Source organism: Oryzias latipes, chromosome 14 (assembly GCF_053564925.1).
Source record: "Oryzias latipes strain Hd-rR chromosome 14, Olatipes_Hd-rR_3.1".
In the NCBI taxonomy this organism is placed as follows: domain Eukaryota; kingdom Metazoa; phylum Chordata; class Actinopteri; order Beloniformes; family Adrianichthyidae; genus Oryzias; species Oryzias latipes.
Window position 1 is genome coordinate 14,898,222 of NC_136250.1, and position 10,499 is coordinate 14,908,720.

Below are 10,499 nucleotides of genomic sequence, written 5' to 3' on the forward strand. Positions count from 1 at the left end.
GTGTCAATGAGCAATCCATCCTAGTAAGATCGCGTAGCCACACCAAGCTTAAGGCAAATGATACTCATGGTCGCTGCAACAATATTTTTGTGTGAATTTACACACTGCTGTCTGAATTTAATAAACCCAGGTTATGTCCTGAACCATGTTTACACGCTGCACAATGTGATTGCTTACAAAATAAAGTTAAAGGAAAACAGGTGTATCTTGTTTCTGCAAGCTTTTTTCCCTTAAGAATTTGTATGTGAAAATCAAGTTAAATAACAAGTAGTAAATTACTTTTTTCAAATTTGGGTCATGAGTAAAGTAATTAAATCACAATCTTACCCAGTATCTGTAAAGTAACCAATTACTCTTTAGACGTAATTTAACCAACAATGAACAAGAAGTCCTAATCAAGAAAAATTAAATATATATAGACAGTAATCAACTAAATGTCAAACTAATACGGTTGAATTTTGTCAGGTAATTGCAATAATTGTAAAATTAATTGATTCAAATCAAATAAATTGATTCAAAGGTGTCAATGCAATAAAGTTCAGATATGTTTATAAAAGAAGATTTCATCAAATATTGATTTTTTTTTGTCTATGTTGGTTTTTTCAACAGCTACAATTTAACCGTTTATTACAACTGAACAGAGGTTGTTGTTTTTTTTCAGTCTTTTTTCAAAACAACAAAAATAAATATTAGCTTTAACGGAAAATCCAGCCAGCATTTGTTAAATCGATTTAGAGCTGATTTGACCGGAAGTGACATCTACCTGCTCGCTCCGCCCACCGCCGCTTGTCCATCACTGGAGGGGGAAGGAGGGAGAGGAGTCTCAGAAATGTACAGTCAGTATGATTGCTAACTAGCCTCACTTAAAGAAATTATTTTAAAACAGTAGCACTCCAAGTTTTTGAGTCTGAATAATGGACCGGCTCCTAGTTTACTCGCAGTCGAGCCTCTGCCATCTCAGTTAAAGGGCTTCGCTAACGTCACACGACTGTCTGTACAGAAGCTGTTCCAGGCTAGCTCGTCTACCCCCACATGATACTGACCCACATTAGCTCGGGACAGACCCGCACACCCACGGACTGGACCTGCTGACTGACGCCGCAACGCGGAAATGGACAAAGAAGAAGCGGAGCGGCTAATAGAGAAGGCCAAGCTGAGCCTCCGGTCGGGACGGACAGACCGAGCTCTCCAGCTGCTCTACGAAGCCCAGAGGGTTCACCCCAGCGGCCGGGCCAGAGGTAAAATTAGCTGACGCACATTGTGCAACGGCGGTCAGATGAGATCAGCTAACGCTACACGTCTGCTGCTCTTATTTCAGCCTTTCAGCTTTCAACCTTTAAAGACTTGATAACTGTCGAGCCTGTCAGATAAGGCCGTTTGTTTGGAGCTCTCCTGCAGTGTTTTTTTCTTTCCACCTGCTGGTCAGCGTTCAGGTGTTTTAGTTGATCTGCAGAGCGTTGATCACACACGATCTCTGTGACTGAAGACCACCACACCAGCATCACTGTCTACACAGATGTCAGCAGGTCGTTGTATGAGTTCATAAATGAACCACAAAACACTAAAATTCTTTTCATGTCAAACTATGATTACAGATTCCCAATATAAAAATGAAAAACAAAAAACATTGCGCTTTAATTTCAGTGCACATTTATTGTAAATATGATACACATTAATTAGACCTGAACAATATTTAGCAAATTTATCATTATTGCGATATCAAGCTATGCAATGCACAAAATTGCAATGAATGGTTCCCTTAAATGTGCTAAAACAATCTTATGGCAGTTAGAATTTTTTAACGAATCAAATAAATCCATTTATGAATTTGAACAATCAGATGCACCCCCTTCACGATGTTGACCAATCGGATGGAAGCCTGTTATCTTAGACCTCTGCCTTCTATGTAGACGAGGGTCATTTGGAGAATAGTTTAAGGTATGACTCTTATTTAAATGGAAATGATGCATTTATTTGGCTCTTTGTTCATGTATCGCAAGTTATATTCTCATTGCAATTTTGATCATTAATATCGCGAATCACAAGTTTTTTTTCATATCGTGCAGCCTTAATAATATAATTTAATACATTTTATTATTTAAATCCCTTATAATTCTGCTACACTAGTCCTAGACATAAAAATATTGTTTTTAACATATTCTTGTGGCAGTTTTCTCATGAAGGACTTGTAAATAAAGAAAATTAAGCTTAAAATTGTGTTTCTGAGTATTTCTTTATTCAAACTGTTGTGAATCAGGAGCAGACGTGAAGATGCTTGTTGGTTTTTACGTAGATGCTACTACCACAAGCTTCCTGCTCTGCAACATTCTGATGCATCCACTTTCAGACAACTAGATCCATGTACGTCTTTATTTTCTTTATCTGAGCTGGTATCTGGCTCTAAACTGTACGGCGGGATAGCTCCGATATTGCTCGCCATTTTTGTTGAATCGCTAGTCTTTGGTTGGGGGAGTGAGGGGCTGTAAGCTAGCAGAGGACAGATGGATCATGGGATGTGTCGGTGAGCTTGCTGTGCACCAACACAACTTGGAGACAAATTCCTGATGAACTCCTGTCACTCTGCTGAAACTATGTTGTAGAAAACGATTGGATCAAAAAACAGGACTGGCCACGCCAGGGGTACCCACATTATTTGCTTGCGAACTACTACGGGGGGCCGTGGTGCAGTGTGAGGGCGGTCGACCCCTGATCGGAATATTGCAGGTTCGATTCCCGCCTTGCCCGCCTACGTGCTGAAGTGTCCTTGGGCAAGACACTGAACCCACCTTGCCTCCGGTGGCGCTAGTGTTCAGCAGCGGAGCAGCAGTGTGTGAATGTGTGTGTGAATGGGACTGTGACTGTAAAGTGCCTTGGGAAGGTAGAAAAGCACTACAGACGTATATTTACCTCCTACCATTTACCTTTGAAACAGCAGGCTCCAAATGAGTAAAATCCTTTATTATGAAATCATTTGTAATGTTCATGTTAAACTTCAATACCCAGACCTATTATCAAAAGCAGATTTTAAAGTGAATCAGACAATTATTCTTTAAATAAATTGATGAATTCAGACGAATATGAAAGATTACAACATGATCAAAAGTTCTTCTGTCATTTTTCTTTGCCGGCTTGTTGAATTTTACCTGTGTGTTCATGGTTGTCATCTCAACGGCGTTGCATCGCACGGTGTGCTAGAAACATTCTGTGTGTGTTTTGTTTGAGATTCTTTTTAAGTGATTGGCCTTTGGCCTGTTGAAAGACAACATAAGGCACATTATCAGCTACATCCACAGCTAAAAGTTAAATTACAGTCACATATGTATCTGAGGATGTTGGATTGGCGGTTCTGCATGCCAATCAGTTGGTCTTTTCTTACGCTGAGGATGATGATTGGCAATTTATTTATGCATTTCTTTTGTAATGGCCTATGATTTACCCAGACTTTCTTTTGATTGTGATGAATTGCGCCCCCCTTGTTCACGCCATACTACACTAGTAGGTTCTATTGTGCTCCTGGATGATCTGTTAATCGCTAGGGCTGTGACGATAACCGCATCACCGCATCACCGCGGTGTGATGGCCCCATCACCGCATCACCGCACGTTTTTTGTTTTTTGTTAAGTTTTGCATATGGCGCGTGAATGGAGCTATAATAAACACATTAAACACATTCATCTTTCCTGATAATTGACTTTTTCTGCTAGTCCTGTGTTCAGACTTTCCTTCTTTCTTTCAGACTGTTTTCTCCTTCTCTCCCACTGCTCTCTCTCATAGGCGCGCGCTCTCAGTGCCTCCGCGCTGCATGTGCCACGCGGCTCCCTTTTACACACAGGAGCGCGCTTTCAGAAGCACACAAACTCATTCTACAACAGACGTTTTCGTCTCGCGAGGAAATATGACAAATTTACTGCGTTCTAATTGTTAATTTACATTGTAGTCATTTCCGTTTCAAGCTGCACGGCCGCCCGCCAGAGGATTTTGTGTGTGTGTGTGGGGGGGGTTATTAGGGTTCACCTTCACTCCAAACATGAACACGCACTGTTAGATTTCCATGAATAACACTACATGTTTTGTTTGGGAACTATTTTTTGCAGCGTAACGTTACGTGTCTGTATAAACAAAGGCGGAGCCTCCTGCCCCGTGTTCTTCATGGCTACCGGAAAAGTGACAAAGTGTCTGCAGTCTGTTTATTACTGGGCAATATTTAATATTCTGAGAAGATGTGTGTACCAAAGAGCACAGGTGAAGGCTCGCGTGCAGCTAGAGAACGGTCCGCTGCAGAGGGATCAACACGCACCTTCCTCCTACATGCAGCGCTGACCCACACAGTCACAGTCAATCCACAACACCTATATGGGTTTGATATATAGTTAGTTCATTAGTTGGGTAGTAGTTAGTTGTTACTGTTATTTTATAATAAAGAATACTACGTTGTAATTGTTAGTATTTATGATGCGGCCGCCGGGGGATTATTTTTTTTGGGGGGGGCTGCGGTTAACCGCGACACCGCGCCCCCTGGTGGTTCATCACCGCGGTGATGAAAAATCCAACACCGTCACAGCTCTATTAATCACACTCTGTTTTTGTGTTTTATAGTTCTGATAGATGCCATCCTGAGAAATGGAAGCTGCGCCCCACCTGAAACAAGCCATGTACCCCCTCCATCAGGCTGGAGAGACGAGGACATGGACGACCAGGAGCAGAGGAGCATAAATAGTGATGAAAAGAAGACGTATACTGAGGATCAACGCCAGGGTGTTCTCAGGTGCAGTCACTAATCCATTACAACTCTAAAATCCCAGCTACATCATATGTCCGTTTGTATCACACCGCAAACTAGGTTTGGCCCAAGATGGAGCAGATTTAGAAGCAAATGTACAGTACAGACTTTTTAACACAAGAGTTTATGGGGAAATTGCTAAACCAGCCCCTAGTGGGCATTTACGGAACTGCAACATTTGGTTCCTTCCAGATTTGTGTTTTCTGTGAACATGGCAGAAGCTTAGTTCCCCTTAGTCCTTATACTGTTGTAAATGTTCTACAGTTTTTTACATAATTGCTCTGTTGTGTGGCTTTTTTCCCCTCTTTCTCAGTCCTTGATAAGATCTGACCTTGCCAAGAATTTCCTTGGGAATTCTATAACAGTTTTTGTCAAAATTTTATTTAGAAGGCTTCCCTATTAATTGCTTTTGTACAATCTCTGCTAATGTTGTTTAATCCTTTTGGTATGCTGTTAACACACATCTGAATGCTCCATCTGCAGATAAACTGGCAAAACAGCTGCTTTTATCGAGGTCCTTAAAGTGAAGCTAAGGAATAAATCAGGAACCATCCGTTAACATTGCTCTTGTTATTCACTCTTTTTATATCTTTTCCTGCTTTAAGGTTGGATTTGTGATTTTTACATTCATGCAGTCTTTCTTATACTCTAAAAAGTAACACTTAGTGGTTTCTCGAAGCTATATAACCTCTTTTTGTGATAGTAAAACCTGTCCAACACAAAAAGCCTTCAGCTCTAATCTGTTTGCTCAGCTGTTGGACAGAACAAGTTTAAAAAAAAAAAAAAAACACTTAGTGGTCCAAGTATTTGTGTTTATTTGCTGCTGTGTTTTATTTATTTCTCATGCCTGAAATTCAGAATTCATGTGAACTTAAACAAAATAAAATGCAGTGCTTTTGTCTGCCTTCTTGTCCAAGCTTGAGTTTTGACAGCCAACGTGTCTTGCAATTTTAGGATAAAGAATTGTAAAGACTTTTATGAAATCCTCGGCATTAGCAAAAATGCCAGCGATGAAGATTTGAAGAAAGCATACAGGAAGCTGGCGCTGAAGTTTCATCCAGACAAGAACTTTGCACCAGGAGCTACAGATGCCTTTAAAGGTATAACTGATGAAGTAGAGAAAGTGTCTTGACTGAATGTTGTGTGAGCTTTAGTGCCACACCTAACCAACTCATGGAAATAGACAAAGAAAAGATGAATTGCAGTTTATAATGAAAATGCTTATCTTTGGGAGAGAAAAATATCTACACCTACTTTTACTGCCCTCTCTGTTGCAAAAGAATCCCTCACCATGACACTATCACCACATTTATCACCTGGGTATGATCTTAGATTTCAGAAACCTGTTTCTAATAGGAAACTCATCTTAAAAAGAATCAACTTTTTTATGTTTACCAAAAGGTTTTGGACATATAAAGAAAATTAATTGCATTTCTGAATATTTCCAAATCTGAATCGTTGTGAATCAGGATGAAACAGTAAAATGTTGTTTGAAAAAGAGCTTATATGTGACATAGAAAATACACTGGGGGGCGACCAGCTCCCTGCTCTGAGCTCTCAGTAATGGGGAGGGGAACTAGTTCTGCCCACACCAAAAATCACACAGAAATTTTTATTTTTCAAAACATTGGTTTAAATTAGTTGCAGAAAACATTTGGTCTGCAGTCAGAGTTGGTGTTTTCCTAGTTCCGATTGTAAAATCCACTTTAAATTTTTTAAAATTGCCAAACTCTGATCTTTGTTTTTCCTGCAGGAAAAGCATTAAATCATTTAGAGGTGCAGCAAGCACATGCTAAAAAGAAAAATGTCGCTTAGAGCTAATGTAACACTCTTCACTTTGCTCTATCATTGAAAAGAACTCACTTGACTGCTGTTATAACCGCAGCTGTCTATGTCTGCTACAGCTAAGTGCTTCCTGTGTGTGTTTTTCCCCCGCAGCAATAGGTAATGCATACGCTGTACTGAGCAATGCAGAGAAAAGGCAGCAATACGATCAATTTGGAGATGCATCTGCAGCCTCGACCCCGTCCCAGCACTCGGGCCACACTCGTCCCGGACACTACCGAAGCTTCAACCGAGACTTTGAGGCCGACATTTCCCCTGAGGAGCTCTTCAACATTTTCTTTGGGGGACGGTTTCCCACAGGTACGAACCCTTCCATGATGCAGGTGCACCAGAAGATTTAAGTAAATAAAAACTTCTCTTTAGTGACTTGAAAACGGATGAAAGAGAATCTCTGTTTTGTTTTTTCAAATTTTCCTGTGGTATAGTCAAAGTTGTAGGAGTATTGACTCCTTTTTGACTCTACAGGAAACGTTCATGTCTACACTAACCGGGGAGCTTCCTACGCCCAGTTCTGTCAGCCTCGCCGTCGACGTCCTCATCAAGAGAGGCGTGAGGAGGTGGTGGAAGAGAACCAGAGTCAGGTCAATAAAAAGACCCCCTCAAAATCCAAGGAGTTGAATCATAATTGATCTTGTAAAATCAGGGAAGAAACTGAAATTTGTGGATGCCTGTCTTTTTTTCTTTCTTTTTTTTTTTACCTTTGTACATTAATGGTGCAGAAAAATTTCATCTCAGATAAAAACAGAAGAGTGGAACCAGCCTACATGCAGTATTAGATTATTTATAATCATTGCTGGCTTTATCTTCCCACAGAACACCTTCACTGCTCTTCTGCAGCTTCTGCCAGTGCTGATGTTAATCCTCATATCAGTGTTCACTCAAATGATGGCCACCAATCCGCCCTACAGTCTGTTCTACAAGCCGTGAGCGGAAACAGTGTTTTTCTGTCCCCAAACCATTTCAGTAAACTCTCAGGTTTCTCCGTGGTTTGACGGTCTGAGTGTTTCGATGACAGGTCCATGGGGCTGGTGGTGTCCAGAGAAACGCAGCATATGGGCGTGCCATACTACGTGGATAAGAGCTTTGAGAAGGAGTACCGTGGCTCTGCACTGGAGGAGCTGGAGAAATCCATTGAAAGTGACTACATTGAGCACCTGCAGAACAGCTGTTGGAAGGAGAAGCAGCAAAGTGAGCTTTCATGTTACTAAAACTTGCAAAATTGTACTTTAAATTCTTTTATAGATGTGGTAAAACAATTTTTAAAAATCATTTCACCTAGGGTGAGCTTTCTTGCTATAATTCTACAGTAAAGTGACCAAAAACCAAACTTAAAATGTTTTTTAAAAAAGGACATGATCTACAAGGCTGGCTAGTCCAACCAGCGTATTTTCTACATAACAAATAGGATCTTTTTCTTCTTCTGATTCACGATTTGAATAAAAACTACTCAGAAATGCAATTTTGAGCTTATTACTCTTGATATATATCCTCCATATTAAAAAAAAACAAAAAAGCCTCAAGAACATGTTAAAAACACTAAAAACATGATTTTCACCGGAGTGTTTTTTATATCAAATATTAACACAAAAGAGAGTCACACAAATGCAGTCCAGTGTTTTAATCCCTTAAACTTTAGATTGCCGACACACAAAGAGCTTTGAAAAGATGCTTTTAACCTCTAGGGGAAAAAAGTGTAGCTTTGTGTGTTTGCAAGTTTGGCTTAATATGGAAGGCTTTTATCAAAACAAAGACTTTCGTAAACCACGGAATATTTAAGCAAAGCTGCTGAAGAGCAATCCCACAATTTCGTTTGGTCATTTGGAAATTTGTGTAAAATACCAACGGTTTGGACAGAGATATGTTCATTGTTTGATGATATGTAGCTGCACATCCTTCTCCCAGAAAGTTATTTTTCCAAATGTTTGCATGTTTTATTGTTTTGACTGAGGAAGTCAGAGTAGAGATTTGAATCCACTTAATCGCTTTTCAGAGTCGGACCTGGCGAACCTGGGACAGCTGTACCGGGATGAGCGCTTAAAGCAGAAGGCGGAGTCAATGAGGCTGGACAACTGTGACAAACTGCACCGATTGGTTGGGCGACTGAGAGTCAAATGAAGTCTGTTTGGAACGAGCTGCTGTTCTTTAGCCAAGTGTGTTCTTTTATCCAATCCGTCCACTTTGTAAGGAAGTCTCTTTGGGTACAGGAGCGAGCCTTCTCTTCTCAGAAGGCGGAGAACAGCTGCATGTTGGCTGCCAGGCGTGGCTTTGAGAAAAGCGCCACATGCAGGCGCGGCGTGGCGTGGCTGTACGTTTTGACGTCTCTGAGCCTTGAAACTTTCTTATAGAAATGGCATGACTTACACAGTCTCCCTTTGGGGTCACAAAGGCACACGTATGTTCTCAACGTTTAATGGGTTTTGGTTTGTAGTTTATTTATGTTTTTCATGTAATTACTTTGTCTTTAGATGTATTTATTTAGTAGTTTAAAAGAGTGAATGTTAGTTAAACGTCTTGGCTCGATATTTTTCTGTAGGAAAAAGTGACTTAAGCTGAAGAGCTGGACAAATCATAGAAGGTTGGTTCTGTTTGATGAATTTTTACTCCAACTTCAAAGTAGAAAAACGTGGAAACTTGACCTGCAGTGTCTCAAACCCTATGACCACTTTTTCAGGCTGTGTGTACCATAGGACAGCTGCAGCTCCCTGAACCACTGCTCAGGTATCTGTCGGGTTTTTCTCCTCCTTTTTTAAGGACATTTTAAAAACAAATTTGCATTCACCCTTCAATATTTATGCCATATTTTGAGCTTAAATCTGCATCAGGGTATTGGGACTTACATGCTAAACCTTCTCATGTAAGCCATGCACAAGCTTCCTTTTTTCATCTTAATTGTATTTTTTCCCCCCACTTTTGGAGAAGGCTCCTAAAATCTAAGCTGGAATAAATGTCAAGGGGTTGGAATTATGGCTCTTTTCCCATTAAAAAATAGAAAGCTGACTTTATAATATCTTATCTGTGTCGACCCTCTGCTGTCATCAATTCTTTCGTTACCTGCTGTCATGCCAAACTGCCTTAGCCGTCCTCAAATTCATGGAATATTCAGGTTTATGAGTTACATTTTTGTGTTAATATTTCCCTCTGTTCTTGTTACAGCTGCTTGCTAAAACACAACTAAATTCATGTTTGTTTAAGCAGACAACTTGGTAAATACATGCAGTATCATTGTAAATGAGTGGAAACAGCGACACACTGTCCAGCTGCATATCGTGTCAATTTTGTACTGTGATTAACAAAAAGAAATCAGGGTTGTGGAAGGAATCTCTATGGACTGGAGCTTTCAGCCAAAAAGTACTACAAAATTAAAGATGTAACCAGAGAACAGTTGGCCTCTTTGCTTCTTGTGGCCTGGTCAGCAAAAAAACATTCTGCACATATTTATAAAGTCAAATCTACTCGAATTATACTCAAATATATAGGATGGTACTCAAATTTGTTCTTATTTGACCAAAAACTTAAACTTCAATGTTATTTAGATTATGGTCTTATTCAAATAATTGGTGGAAACTTCCACAACTGAAAAAATAAAAGTTTAATTTAAAAATACAGCTGCACATCAAATTATTAGCTTCAATAAGAACCCACAGCATGGAGACCAAAGCTTTACTGTGGTTCGTCTCGATCCATATTAGATAATGCAGCTATGCAGCTCTGGTCATTGATCGCCATGCCGACTCTCTATTATGCATCACGATTCATTTGTCGATGATCTATAAATAGTCCACATTTACAAAGGCGCATTATAAAAATCTTCCAAGCCAATATTGTGTTACTAAAATTTGTGTTGCCTCAATCACCTTTAACAAAAGTGGTACAG

General features: G+C 40.0%; 1 protein-coding gene across 2 annotated transcripts; it reads left to right on the forward strand.

The window, feature by feature from the left end:
- Positions 1–675: 675 nt before the first annotated feature.
- On the forward strand, positions 676–10,004 carry dnajc18 (DnaJ (Hsp40) homolog, subfamily C, member 18). Of its 2 annotated transcripts, none has more exons than XM_078930579.1 (9): positions 676–836; positions 1,001–1,238; positions 4,597–4,765; positions 5,735–5,880; positions 6,719–6,925; positions 7,091–7,206; positions 7,439–7,548; positions 7,641–7,813; positions 8,616–10,004. In XM_078930579.1, the coding sequence occupies exons 2-9, from the start codon at positions 1,112–1,114 to the stop codon at positions 8,738–8,740; spliced, it is 1,173 nt and encodes a 390-aa protein (XP_078786705.1). In that variant the 5' UTR covers positions 676–836; positions 1,001–1,111; the 3' UTR covers positions 8,741–10,004. The 2 variants fall into 2 exon arrangements, with proteins under 2 accessions (XP_078786705.1, XP_078786706.1); XM_078930580.1 differs by having other exon boundaries at positions 694–831.
- The last annotated feature ends 495 nt before the right edge of the window (positions 10,005–10,499 follow it).

What these genes read in the sequence shown, in the direction of transcription:
- dnajc18 (XM_078930579.1), top strand. Translation starts at nt 1,112, where the DNA reads ATGGACAAAGAAGAAGCGGAGCGGCTAATAGAGAAGGCCAAGCTGAGC. An exon ending in CAACGCCAGGGTGTTCTCAG is followed by an intron (nt 4,766 to 5,734) that starts GTGCAGTCACTA and finishes TTGCAATTTTAG; the next exon opens with GATAAAGAATTGTAAAGACT. An exon ending in TGGGGGACGGTTTCCCACAG is followed by an intron (nt 6,926 to 7,090) that starts GTACGAACCCTT and finishes TTGACTCTACAG; the next exon opens with GAAACGTTCATGTCTACACT.